General features: G+C 39.1%; 1 protein-coding gene across 1 annotated transcript in view; it reads right to left on the reverse strand.

Moving 5' to 3' along the window:
- The window catches only part of LOC124556499 (F-box only protein 30-like), an 80810-nt gene that overhangs the window by 44260 nt on the left and 21169 nt on the right, over positions 1 to 15381 (reverse strand). Inside the window, exon 5 of the mRNA XM_047130456.1 lies at positions 8290 to 8914. Coding sequence (XP_046986412.1) covers positions 8290 to 8914 — 625 coding nt within the window. The remainder of the gene's footprint in view (positions 1 to 8289; positions 8915 to 15381) is intronic.

Genomic DNA, 15381 nt, shown 5'->3' on the forward strand with positions numbered 1-15381 from the left:
TCCTCTTTATCTTTCTGCTGTTGTCTATGTATTAACTGTGACTGCATGCCGTATCTCCTTAATGCTGTACACATTTCTACAGAATATTGTCTCAGCTCAGTGAAACACTATCTTTGTGGCAGATGGATCACACCCTGTGAACAAGTGTGTATACGAAATCTTCATGCTGGAAGTTTTGGTGACTGCTGGAAGCATGCAGATACAGATCAGTGTGTGTGGGCTTTCTGTACACACTGTGTCCTAATTTGCCTCCTGGTTTCTGGTTCAGAAGGTCAAGAAATAGGAGCACATTGACACCATCCTGTTCTGCTTCCATGGTAAACTATCTGTATGCTGGGGTGAAGCAAGTTGAGGTGATGGAGAAATTTATCAAAGCTGTCCCATCCATGTAGGCAAATGAAAAATGTGTCATCCATGTACTGGTCGAAACATGTTGGTTTTCATTGGACTTGCTCCACGGCCTTCTTCTCAAAATCTTCTATGAACAAATTTGCCTCAACCAGTGACAGGGGACACCATATGGGGTGTTTCTGTTCATAATAATTTCCATTGAACAGAAAATAAGTTTAGATGAGCAGAGTCTCCTCAGATTGGTCTCAAATTTCTTGCTTATTAGTTTCATGGAGTGCTTTAGTCTTGTGAAGAGGGACACTATGTCAAAACTCATCAACAAGTCACTATTACTGAGAAAAAAATTATTGTACATTTTGCACAAAATGAATAGAATTTTGGATGTGATGTTGTCATTTTCCCACAGATGGACTCAGGAGACCTATCAGGTGTTTGGGCCAATACATATGTTGTTGCTGTGCTACTGCTAACTGCAGGCTGCACTGGGATGCCCTCTTTGTGGATGACAAGTACCATTCAAGAACCACCTAAGTGAATTATGATCAGCCTTACAGAGAGGACAACCAACGATCAGCAGCAATGCTGATGCCTGAGAAAGGACTGAACTTTGCCCCAACTCCAACATCGCTACCAATTGTGGAAATTATAAACAATGTGATACAAACCACCTGAAGGGCCACACCACTGAAGAGAAACATTTCAATGGAGAAAGAGCAGCCTTCTGTGAGTTACATGACTGCCCAGAATTGGTCATCATGACAGCCGACAAAGGGAACTTATGTGTTACACAAAATTTATGAACTTCTAGGTGATGCATTGTGAAGGAAAATGTAAGGCAATTTGAGAAGTTGTTTCAAGAGAAAAATTACTGCAGTTCCTTGCAATACCTTCAATATGAAAACAATCAAGAAACTTTGGCCACAAGCTGCTGCTTCACCAACACTGTACGGACTGTCAAAAATTCACAATGAGGCAATCCCACTGCAACCGATAAGAAACAATATAGAAGCAACTACATATGGATTGGCTGAACACCTGACTGTTCTCTTGAGAGCATTTATCGGAAAATGCCATCATCATATCAGAAATTCCATTCATTTTGTACTACATCTACAAGAAATTTTTCTTGATGACAGTGACCTGTTGGTGAGTTTTGACATAGTGTGCCCCTTCACCAGCCTACCCCTAAAGGACTCCATGGAATTGTAAGCAGGAAATTCAACACCAATATGAATGAGACTCTTTGAGTTTGTGCTCATCTCAACTTACTTTCAGCTCAACAGAAATTATTATGAACAGATGGAAATCATCACCATGAGGTATCCTCTGTGGCTGGTTGTGGTGAATTTTTTCATAGATTTCGCGGAGAAGGTCCTCGAGTAAGCCCAACTAAAACCAACCTACTTCTACCATTATGTGGATGACATGTTTGTTGTTTGGTCGCTTGGATGGGGCAAATTTGGCTAATTTCTCCACCACCTCAACTTGTTTCACATCAACATTCAGTTCACCATGGAGGTGGAACAGGACAGTGTTGGCTCCCTCCTGTTTCTTGACATTCTGGTGGAAGAGAAACAAGATGGCAAATTGGACACAGTGAGCAAAGAAAGTTTACACAAATGAATCTGTACCTGCATCTCTCCAGCAGTCACCACAACTCCCAGCATGAAGGCCTCTTACACACATTTGTTCACATGGTGTGATGTACCAGCCACAAAGACAGCCTTCCAACTGAACCAAAGCTACTGAAGACAACATTCCAAAGGAATGTGTACAGTAATAAGCAGATAAGGAGTGTGTTCAGGAAAGTAATAGGTATACAACCATGCAATGAAAATGAGGAATGCAAATCAGTAGCATGCATCCAGTTTGTTGGTAACACCTACACAAAAGCAAGCAGAATCTTCGAATGACAAAATGTAAAATATGTATTTCGCCCACCCCCTATCCTTGACAATATTAAGTTTGGTAAAGGATGATCTAAGCCTCCATAAGACATGGGTCTACTAAATCTGCTGCCTACGCAGCAAGGCATACGTTGGGGAAAGTGTTTGCAAATCAGTAGGGAGGTGCCATGAACACAGACATCACACTGAATTACACCAGACTACCAAATCAGACATGGCTAACTGCAATATAAAACTGGCCATACTACAGGCTATAACAAAACTAAGATAGGCAATCTTCCTCCTTCTGTGAGTGTATCATCAAAATGTCCACTGAAATTAGGGTCCAAGACAATCTAATTAACAAAGAAAATGGCCTACAACAGGATCAGGTGTGGAGCCCCGTACTGTGTCTACAAAAAGCAAAGCATTCCCACACAGTGAGGTCCACACCCTACGACAATACTGTGTACACTGGACCACAATTCACCATTTCACAGGTGGGCACCAGTACTCCCACCATCAGCACTCATTGCAGCAGCTGCACATATAACAATAGGAGCAAAGTGATGGAGGGAGCAATAGCCAACATATACAGGACACAGACATGGGCAGAGCAGCAGTCATCAGGAATCATCTGAAGATGGCTGAAAGTCTTTCTGCCAAAATAATGTAAAGAACTTACAATGTGAACCAGGTGGACACCCAAGAAATTTAAAATTTAGAAATATTCTGAAAGACTATCTGATGGCATACATCATATGAAATTTTTCTAAATGCCTTATCCTAAAATTACCTTGAGCAGTTAATCACAGGAGCGATACAAAAAGCTAATATCTTAGATCTCCTGGTTAGCAACACTCCCAAAATTTTCAATTCAGTTAACATAGAAAAGGGAATCCGTGGCCATAAGATCATTACAACACCACTGAATACTGATTTAAATAGAAATGAAAAGAAAGGTAGAAAGATATAGTGGCTTAGCAAGTGTGACAAGAAACAGATTTCAGATTATCTGAGCAGTCAACATGAACATATCAGTTCCAGCACTGATAATTTTGAGCATCAATGGACGAAGTTAAAGAATATTGTACAATATTCCTTGGACTGATATCTGCAGTCCAAAGTCATGAGGGATGGAAAAGATCCCACTGTGATTAAACAATCATGTTGGAAAGCTGCTCTGCAAGCAAAGAGAGCTTCATTGGTGATTTAAACATAGCCAAAGCCTCATGGACAAACAGAAACTGCACAAAGCCAAAAGTAGTAAATGGAGAGCCGTGCATACAGTGTACAACTTACTCAAAAACAAAATTCTATTAACCAATCTGACAGAAAATCCTACCAAGTTTTGGTCTTATGCTATGTCAGTAAATAGATCAAAGCCATATGTCCAGACACTCTGTGACCATAATGGTACTGGAATGGAGGATGACAGAAAGAATGTTGAAATACTAAATTCCTTTCTCCAAATCAGTTACACTGATGAAGATTGTATTGCGGCTCCTTCTTTAAATCATTGCACCATTGTCAAAATAGCATTTGTCAAAACAAGTGACCAAGGGATAGAGAACTGACTGAAATTGCTCAACAGAAGAAAGGTGACTAGACCTGATGAGATACTTCCACAACACTATGTAGAGTAAGCAAAAGAACTTGCTCCTCTTCTAGCAGCAGTGTACCATAAATCACCCAAAGAGAAACACATTTCTAGTGATTGGAAAAAAGCACAAGTCATTCCTATTTTCAAGAAAGGTCTTTAAACAGACACACCAAAGTATAGGCCTACATCACTAACGTCTATAGCTGTAGAATTTCCGAGCATGTTTTAAACTAATGTACTATGACATTTCTAGAGATCAAAAATCTCTTCTGTAGGAATTAACATGGAACTGAAAACAATTATCGTGTGGAACCCAGCTTACTACGTTCATCCACAAGACCAAAAAGGCAGTAGATTTCAATGCTGAGTTTGATGCTGTGTTCCTTGACTTCCAGAAAATATTCAGTACAGTTCCACACTGCTGCCTAATGAACAAAATACTAGTATATGGAACATCAGACCAGGTGTGTAATTAAATTGAAGAGTTCTTACCAAACAGAACACAGCACATTACTCTTAATAAGGAGATCTTTTCACACATAAAAGTAACTTCAAGCATACCCTAAGGGAGTGTTACAGGACCATTACTTTTCGCAATATATTAGAATGACCTTGTGGATAACACCAGGCAACGGCCTTGCCACAGTGGATACACTGGTTCCTGTGAGATCACCGAAGTTAAGCGCTGTTGGGCATGGCCTGCACTTGGATGGGTGACCATACAGCCGCCATGCACTGTTGCCATTTTTTGGGGTGCACTAAGGCTCATGATGCCAATTGAGGAGCTACTCGACCAAATAGGAGCGGCTTTGGTCAAAAATACCACCATAACGACCAGGAGAGTGGTGTGCTGATCCCACCCCCTCCTATCCGCATCCTCCTCTGAGGATGACACGGCGGTCGGATGGTCCCGGTAGGCCACTCATGGCCTGAAGACGGAGTGCTTTTTGTGGATAACACCAGGAGTTTGATGAGGCTTTTTGCAAACACTGTTGCAAACTGAGAAGTTTAATGCTAGGAAATTGTAGTGAAATGCAGGAAGAACTGCAGGGGGTCAATGCTTAGTGCAGGGATTGGCAGTTGATACTGAATAAATAAACATAATGTAATTAGCATAAATAAGTAGAAAGGTCTACTACTGTACAATTACACAATTGGGAACACTCACTGGAAGCAGTGACATCTATTAAATATTTCAGTATGCATAGAGAGTTATGTAAAGTGCAACAATGACATGAAATTAATCACAAGTAAGGCAGATGCCAGACAGATTCCTCCAGAAGTGCAGTCCACCCATGGAGGAGGTAGATTGTAAAAACTTCATTCAACCAATACTTGAATGCTGCATGTCAGTCTGAACTCATACCAGACAGGATAGATAAAGGAAACACAAGTAAAACCTATGAAGAGTAGCGTTTCTCACTAGAGGTTCATTTCTTAAGTGAAAAGGTGTCATAGAAATGCTCATCCAATTCCAGACGCTTACCAACAACCATTCTTCCTACAGACCATTCAAGGCTGGAACAGCAAAGGGGAAAAGTGACAGTGGTACATGAATTACTCTCCATCATCCATCATATAGTGGCTTGCAGAGTACAGAGGCAGATGAAAAATAAAGTGACCAGTCCTGATATGTGAGCCCCATTTATAATTTACAGTCTCAACTTGAAAGTAAACCTACAATTGTACTTAAGTAATCACACTTATCAATTTTCCATACCTTGTGATTAAGCCCTATCTTCATTTTGTATCAGGTCTCTATTGTGTTAAAGCACCTACCCACTGTGGAGCTTTTAAATGATAAGTTAAAAGCTAGTTAAAGGAAAGTGATTCCTAATGTCAGAAGATCTTCTGGATGAATGCAAGAAATTACACTGTGTCAAAGATATATGAGACACGTAACCCAAGAAGTAGTAGGGTTTGCTCGCTCGCTCTCTCTCTCTCTCTCTCTCTCTCTCTCTCTCTCTCTCTAAGGGAAGAATGATTATTGTAACTACTATTGTGACTACTTTTTTGATCACATTAGCACATGAAGAAATTCTGTGCCCTCACTAGAGAAATGTGCTTATGTGGTGGCAAAAATAGGAGGGAGGTGATTTGGTGTGCAAGCAATTCTATGTGCATGTGATATGATTATATACTGGTGTAGGCATTTTGTATAAATTGGTGTACAACTGAAAACCTGCCCACTGTACACCCATGACTTAATAATTCATGTGATTGGTGCCATTAATCGTAGCTTTACATCATTTTGTACTACTTCCTCCACTTCTTGCTCACAATGGCTGGCACCTGATGATCGAGCAATAAAGCCTCCAAAATTAGTTGTGGAATAAAAGGATACATTAGCTACAAGTGCAGCAGATTTTTAATTACATTATTATGAGAAACTAGTTTGTGGGAAATTATGGCAGACTGCCGCTACAACAAGGGGTATTTCTGAAAAATTCTCATTGGATGTTTGTTGGTAGATGTCCTAGAATACCCAAAGCTTCACCCATCCTTTCAGACATTGGAAATGGACTTTCCTGGAGAATGACTGCAGAAGTTTCGAACCACACAAAAACACGAATTGACTGGAAGCTTGCTGTGGAAGAACAGACTTTCCTATGGCCAGAAGCATGCGTCAGCCTAACATAGAAAATCCAATCACAGTATGTTTCTGTGTTTATTTGTTTGATGAATGCACAAAGTGGCAAGGAGAGCAAGCCACAAATGTGTTACACCACACTCCACCAGATGGCAAATGTACAACTGATGAACCCATAAATGTAAGCCATGGAAAAAAGAGGGGCTGGAGAACAATTTGGAAGACAGTTCAGTTCGGTTGGAGCCTGGTAGAACGACATTTGGCACACACAGTTCTGTTCCACTGGAGTCTTGGAGGAGGACTGGAGCACTGGTGACTGCTACTATGAGATGATAATCACCAGATGTCAGTGACAGTGGCCATCACATCCTGACCACCTGAGACATGAGGAAACAGTCCCACATGGGCCACAATGGTTGCCACGAGTGAGTTGTCTGCACCAGACTGGGATTATGTACTCTGGCTAGTGTGTCATTCTCCATTTTGAGAGATACTAATCCTTTGTTTTCCTCAAGCCTCATCCCACATTAGATCAGAACTTAATTACATACAACACATACGTCTAGTGTCAAACTACCCAGAAGTTGATAAATACTTATCGTGTTCAACCTGTCACTCAACTGGAAAGATTTTGCCATGTTGTTTACCTCTTGTGCAATGGTCCAGTATATGCAGTCACCAATATTAATATGTCATTGCTTGACAAGCCATATTTCTGTATCACATTCTTATTAGCCCTCTTTCTGAATTATATGCACACTGTACCAAGTTTTAATTGGCTTATAGTAAAAAGTCTGGCATCACACTCAATGAGTTAATTGAAGCCTTCACCATTATCTAACCCTAACAGTCTAACCATTCTAAAATTAAAGTACAATGTGTATTTTTATAAAATTAGTATTGCAGATACAACTTTTTGGCAACCACAGTATGGGCCAAGATGTTACGGTCCAAATTTTACAATAATATAAGTTTCTTTTAGTGCTGACCATCATACCTGTATTCCTTATTTTATTCTACCTTTACTTGGAAAGCTTGAGTTCCCAAATACCATAATGTTGCCATCACCTATACTTAACTTTCTTCCCCCCACCCCACAAGTTACAGCTTTCCCATCCACAATTTATAGTCAGAATATTTATTTCCACTTTCGTGAAATAATAAAGTTATTCACATGACTGTATGCGTTACAAATTTATTTTTCCATCCAGTTGTGTTGCAACAGCTAAACATTCTTACAACAAACTTCAAATAGTACCATACTTCGCATTTTAAAATCATGGATGGTATGTGCTGGTTGATATTCTGTTTAAAAATCTGTTAACCTTTAATAACATTGTTTTAAAGCTACCTTCTCTTCCTTCCAAGTTCTTACATTTCAATTTTTTTTAGTTTGCAAAGAATAATCACATTGAAACAAGTGTAAACACTTCACTATATAAATAAATTTTCATTGCTTTGAAAGTGGCAGATTCCAAAGCAGAAAACTGAAGCTTGATTCAGAGATCTATTCACAGATACATAATAAGACACTCTTCAAAAATTAAAGTCTCTGAAGTGATTCTCTCTCTTTTCTATAACAACATTGGTTTAGAAACACAATTATGTATCTATCTAATGCAGTCTAAAGAACTCAACAATACATCTTTACTGATATCATATAAATCTCAATAAAATAAAACTGAATAGGGATCTGAAACAGATAAACTACAAAAAATTATTTTTATGCAAATACTACATTAGGACAAACTTCTAGCACAATGAAGTGCTATATGGAAGTTCCTTCTATACATAGCATATCAGGTGTGATATATGTAAGTGCTGTTTATAATTATTGGTAAGACAAAACTATGTTTTACCTGAATGAGTCCAAGTATAAGCATATTTGACTCAGTAACTCAAATGGCAGTTCAGCCAAATGCAGCTGCTGTTGGTCAGAATCTGAATGTGATTCTTCAATGCTGTTAGCAGTCTCCTTGAATCCAAAACTTTCAAGCTCTTCACTGTGAATCACAGATGCTCCCAACTTACATGGGTGCAATCTTTTAATACTGTATGTGCAGCCATACTGTGCTAATGGGCAACGATATTCCACCCATCCATCCAATCCACCTTGAATATCACAGTGTACATTCTTATAGTGCCAACCATAATCATCTCGTCTGAACTCCTGAGCACATAAGAATGTGTATATGTCCATTGGTTTGCTCTGACTTCTTGGGAGTCTATCAATGGTAAGACTTAATGAAAACGACAAAGGCAGAACAACTGAAGAAATCTCTGAAAAAGTATCAATACCATTTTCATTTGCATTACTGTGCTGCTCCACAGCTTCTGCCTCAATATTATTTGACAATGATGTACTGGAAACTGGTGTCTCATTTGACACAAAATTATAGACTCTTTTGTTTGTGGAAGAACTGCATTGCTCTTGATCAGACTCAAATTCAGTAACATCATCGCTGCTGCTGGTGTTCAGCTGACCTAAAAAAAAATAAACAATAGCAAAAATAGTGTTGTATGAAATAAAAATATTGTCTGATAGAACTGGGAGACTGCGACAGAAATTACACGTAACTCATTGGTATGATAGTAGCTTTTGAAACTGTGCTCATACAGAAGAGGGGTAACTATATGGTGGTATGAATGGCATAATGAAGAAACTGTGATTCACCTTAACTTTGAAATGAATTCCAGCAAAAATAATAAATGAGAAATATGAAACTGGTTATTCCCACTAACTACTCAAGGAATTCTATAAGTTACACAGTATGAATTTGGAGAGATTGTACAAGATATATGATATTATGTTGCAGACAACTGAAAGAAAGGAAGATGACAAGCTGCCAATAGCACAAGGTACTAACAAGCAATGAAGAAGGCAGAGGAAGTGAAACAGCAGCATATGTGGGTGTGTTGGGGGGAGGGGGGGCAGGGGGGGAGGCACATGTGCATGGGTGTGGATACAACAAATGTTCAATCATTTCTCTTACAATTCACTGCATTTTAACCCTGACTAGGTAACACACTTTTAAAGATTATGCGTAACCCATTCAAATCAATTCAAATTATTAAGGTGGTTGTGGCCATCAAATGAACTGTAATACAAACAATAATTTTTAAGGAGAATACACATTAGATTAAAACACCAAAATTTTAACTTGGGGCCAACAGTATAAACATAACTCTATTGGCATACTTCCACAGCTATGTGGTGTTAATGTTAAACTGAATTGCACAACACTGTAACTCCACTAGAGAATTTCCCATCAACAGATATATGTATCTGTAGGTCACTACTTCATTGCTTTTTTTATCTTCTAGACTCTTACACAACACTTCAACTTAGAGATTAGTGATGCTTATTCCTCCTCATTGCTACCTGTATTCTGACTAAGGCTTGTCACTATGCAAGTACAAATCAGTGGTATTAGTTTGCAAGTGTGCAAGACATTAGTTATTAGTCCTATTCCATCTGTAGATATGCAAGCCCACATTTCTCCAATTTTACAATACTATGTGCTTCATGATTCACCAACATCCAAAATTTATTATCCAACAATGAATCTTGTAGATGTAAGACCTCTCACATTTTAATTCAAATATTTCATCACTGTATTAAGACAAAAAAGCTGTGAGGACAGAGCATGAGTCGTGCTTGAGTAGCTCAGATGGTAGAGCACTTGCCCATGAAAGGCAAAGGTCCCAAGTTCGAGTCTCAGTCTGGCACACAGTTGTAATCTGCCACTAAGTTTCAAAACTTTTGTAGTTTTTCTTTGTGTGCTACATATCTCAAAGTCCACAATAAGCGTTGTTTGTGAACATCATATATCCAAACTGAATTTATAGTGTCATTGGATGTTCATGGAATTTTCAATACTTAAGCATATCCAAACACTGTTTCTGTTACCTCTGAGGACAGCAGATAATTAATAATCTCCTGATCATGTAGTGTTGGTTCCTAATTTCTCAGTGAATTTTTTGAGATAAATTCAAAACAAGCAAATCTTGGTCCCCATGATGTAAGCAATATCAGAAGCTGATTTCACCAGAAAATAATACATACATCCCTCATTCAAAAATGTTCAGTTAGAAAATGCTTATTCAAACCAGCACATAATATTTTCTACTAGAAAAAGGACAACAACGACACTGTACAACTGATCAACACTCGCCTTAATTACAATTTATTCACTCACAAAATAAAACTGGTGTTAGTTCAGAGCACACATTTCCACAACAGAGGCAATGATGGTCTTTAGTGATCCAGTACATCACCACTTCCAAGCAACAAAATCCATCTAGTCTACAGATAATTTTCTTATCTGCCACAAATTCCTTCAAGGTTTGAAATGACAGTAAGACCCGACTGCAAAAAATCTGAGGATCAAAATTTCACCTAATTTGTGAGAGCCATATCATATACAGTACCTTATACCACCTACCTAAAAGCTGGTATGTCTGCCTTTGGTTGGCATGGATAAGAGTGGTGATTCATCTTGGCAAGGAAGCAATAAGGCCTTCATAGGTCACTTGAGGGAGTTGGCACCACATCTGCACACACAAGTCACCTAATACTCGTAAATTCTAGGGAGTTGGGGGAGGGGGGGGGGGGGGCGTCGATGAGCTCTTTCACCATGTTCAATCACATACCAGATGTGTTCAATCAGGTTCAGGTCTGGCGAGTTGGGGGGCCAGTACATCAATTGGAACTCACTACTGTGTTCCTCGAACCACTCCATCGCACTCCTAGCCTTGTGACATGGCACATTATCTTGTTGAAAAATGCCACTGCCGTTGGGAAACATGACTGTCATGAACGGTTGTACGTGGTCTGAAACCAGTGTATGGTACTCCTTGGTCATCATGGTGTCTTGCACGAGCTCCACTGAACACTTGGGTGCCCACATGAATGTTCCCCAGAGCATAATGGAGCCACTTCCAGCTTGTTTCCATCCCACAGTACAGGAGTCAGGGAGCTGTTCCCCTGGAAGGTAATACATTCGCACCCCTCCCATCAACACAATGAAGGTATGGATATTCATCAGACCATGCAATGCTCCACCTTTGCACCAACATTTAGTACCAATGGTCACTTGTCCATTTCAGTCATAGTTGTTGATGTCATGGTGTTAACAATGGCACATGCATGGGCGTCAGCTGCGGAGACCCATAATTAGAAGTGTTTGGTGCACTGTGCTTTCACATGCTTGTACTCTGCCCAGCATCAAAGTCTGATGTTAGTTCCACCACAGATCACCATCTGCCCTGTTTTACCTACAACATCTGACATCTGTAATGAGGGGTGGCCACCCAAATCCACAATGTCTGGACATGGTTTTACCTTGGGTTCACCACGCATTGAAGACACTCACCTCAAACACCCGATAAGTCAAGCAGTTTCTGAAACGCTCTGAACTAACACCTGTCTTATTCTGTTAGTGAACAAATTGTAATTAAGGTGAGTGTTGATCAGTTGTACAGACCATCATAATCTGCCTTCAGTCAAACACAAATGGATCATGCACCTCTCCCTTTCTACACATGAACAGCACACACACTGGTCCTACATGCACCATGTGTGCCTCTGACTAACAGTCATTCCTCACCAGGTGAAGCTGCTATCACCTGGACAGCTTTCTATTGATAGTAGGTTGGTGGTTGTAATGTTCTGGCTGATCAGTGTAACTAAGCATCATTGAAAATTGTTTTCCCATTAACATCATTACACACAAATTCTGAGAGAAACAGGAAATTCTTTAAAGTGGGCAATGTCAGTGGTTTATGGTACCTTTTTCTAATGTTTTTTGGTGAAAGCTACCTAATCGTTTGCCACTGCAGATTATACTGAAACGATTAAGGTGTTACTTGAATAAAATAAAGAATAAAACTGTATATTTTATCACATATCACGAATTTATTGAAGATCATTAGACCTCATAATCTGAATTAACAGTAATAACATAGCTTTCATATCTAAAAGAAATCAAAGAACACCAGCATCACAATACCCAAATCATTGCACCAGCCAAACACAAATATGATATGTTCAGGGCCACAGCACAGAGGACAGGCACACAAAAAACTGAGAACCTTAAAGCAATCGCATGGAACAATGCATATTCAACAAATAAGATGTATAGCAGAATATATTCTAACAGCACAATGGAAAAGACAATAGACAATTTTGATGTAAATAAGTATATTGTACTTGGGAACAGTGAATCAAAAGGCATCAACAGATTTAAGAATAAGATGTGAATACAGAGCTTTCCTTCCCCACAAAAAACGATCTTTGTAATCAGTTATCATCACCTGGAAGCGACCATCATAGCAGTAACAACTTCTCAGCAAATAAGAGACTGAAGGCGGAAAAAAAAGGCAATGATAACACTGTAATACAATATGAAATATTTGCACATTAGTTATGTGCAATTCCCAGATAAGACTAAATAGGCAAAAAGACTCAGCCCAGTAGAAATCCTTGGATAATGCATGAGACATTAAACTTAACTGACAAAGGAGAAAATATAAAAATGATGCAAATGAAGCAAGTTAAGGAGTACAGATGTCCAAAAAATGTGACAGACAGAAAGTGCAAAGTGGTAAAGTAGGAATGGCTAAAGGAGGAATGTAAAGCTGTAGAAACATGTATGACTAGTGAAAAGATAGATGTCACCTGTAGCAGAATTAGAATTAAGATATACCTTTGCAGTAAAGAGAAGCAGCTGCATAAATATCAAGAGACCAGATGGTAAACCAGCACTAAGCAAAGAACGGAAAGCCAATAGTTGGTAGGAATACACTGAAGGGCTACATGAAGGAAATGAACTTGAAGACAATTTTATAGATGGGGAAGAGGAAGTACATGAAGACAACATGCGAGAAATGACATTGTGAGAAGAATCTGACATAACACTGAAAGATCCAGGTCGAAACAAGATCCCTAAGTAAAGGACATTCCTTCAGTTTTATTGCAACTCTTGGGAGAGCCAGCCAGGACAAAACTATTTCACCTGGTGTGCAAGATATGTGAGACAGACTTCAAGAAGAATGTACTAATTCCAACCCAAAGAAAGCAGGCACTGACAGAAGTGAATATTACTGAACTATCAGTTTAATAACAAATCATTGCAAAACATTTACCGAAAGATTGAAACACTGATAGCGAACCTCGAGGAAGGTAAGTTTGGATTCTGGAGAAATGTAGACCCATGTGAGATAGCACTGATCCTCCAATTTATCACAGAAGATAGACTGAAGAAAGGCAAACATGTGTTTACATCATTTGTAGATTTACAGAAAGCTTTTGACAATGCTGATTAGGACATACTATTTGAAATTTTAATGGGAGCAGGGATAAAATGCACAGAACAAAAGATTATCTACAACTCGTATACAAACCAGACTCCAGATATAAAGAGAAGGGAGAAGAAGTTAAAGCCCTGAGATTTGCCAATGACATTGCAATTCTGCAAGAGATGGCAAATGACTTGAAAGAACATCTGAATTGTATGGATAATGCCTTGAGAAGATATTATAAATTGAACACCAACAAAAGTCAAAGAAGGATACTGAAATGTAGTCTGAGGGAATTAGATTGAGAAATGAGACACTAAAAGTAGTGCACGAGTTCTTTTATTTGGCCAGCAAAACTAGAGAGTATATAAAATGCAGACTGGTGATAGCAAGAAAAGCACTTTTAAAGAAGATAAATTTGTTGATATGAAATATAAATTTAAAGACTACAAAGACATTTCTGAAGGTATTTGTCTGTAGTATAGCCTTGAATGGAAGTGAAACATGAATGATAAACAGTTCAAGCAAGAAAAGGGTAGACTAGACACCTTTGCGATGTAATGCTGTAGTTCATATGGGTGGAAAGGATAACAAATGAGCAGATACTGAATACAACTGAGGAGAAAAGATATCTATGGCACCACTTGACTAAAAGAAGGGATCAGTTGATAGCACATACCCAGAGGCATCAAGGAATCATCAATTTGGTAAAGGAAGGAAGTGTGGCAGTCAAAATTGGCTTGATGATAGTAACCAGGTTTAAATGGATATAGGTTGAAATAGTTATACAGAGATGAAAGGCTTGCACAGGATAGACTAAAATAGAGAGCAGCATCAAGCCAGTCTTCAGACTGAAGATCGCATCAAAGAAGAACTAGTAACTGATTGTCGTGAAGTGATATTTAGAAAAAAAAACTGTTACTTACATTTCCTAGAATTGCTAGTTTCTTCCTCACAAAAGAAAGAGGGATACATTGGAAATGAGGGAACTCATTCAAAACACAGGTTGATAGGGAATTACGTGTTGTGAGGAGAAAGAAGAATGAGGCGGCATCTGAGGCAAAACAGCTGGACAAATATTAGTACAATGATAATCAATGTGTCAGCTTCAGTCTGAAGAGGAGAACACGTTGGAGTCAGAAGTGAACACGGATTAAGAAAAAGAGGAATGAGAAGTGGAATTAATAGTGGAATTAAAAACTAGGAGGAAATGGGGAAAACCCAAAGAAGAATATGATGGAGAACTAGTTCTCATCTCTGGAGTTAAGGAAAACTAGTACTGGGGAGGATCCCAATAGCCCATGTTGTGTAGGAGGCTTTCAACCCCTTTAAGCCATGCTGTGGAGCAAGCTCAGCAACCAGGTACTCTGTGTCTCCAAGACAGACACTATTCTGTGTCCATTCATATGCCCAACCAGTTTAGTGCTGGTCACCTGTTCCAAAAAGCTATGCAGTGAACAAATGTTTCCTAGTAAATGGTATGCAGGGATTGATATGTTTCTCTGTGTTTGGTGATGTAAAATTTAGCAGTGACAGTGCTAGCACAATGGCAGTAGGTGTGTACATGGAGCAGATCTTACAGTGGGAATGACTGCAGGTATAGGAATCTTGGTGTACAGGAAATAATCTGAGAGTAGGCAATAGTGGGTGTT

Source organism: Schistocerca americana, chromosome X (assembly GCF_021461395.2).
Source record: "Schistocerca americana isolate TAMUIC-IGC-003095 chromosome X, iqSchAmer2.1, whole genome shotgun sequence".
In the NCBI taxonomy this organism is placed as follows: Eukaryota; Metazoa; Arthropoda; class Insecta; order Orthoptera; family Acrididae; genus Schistocerca; species Schistocerca americana.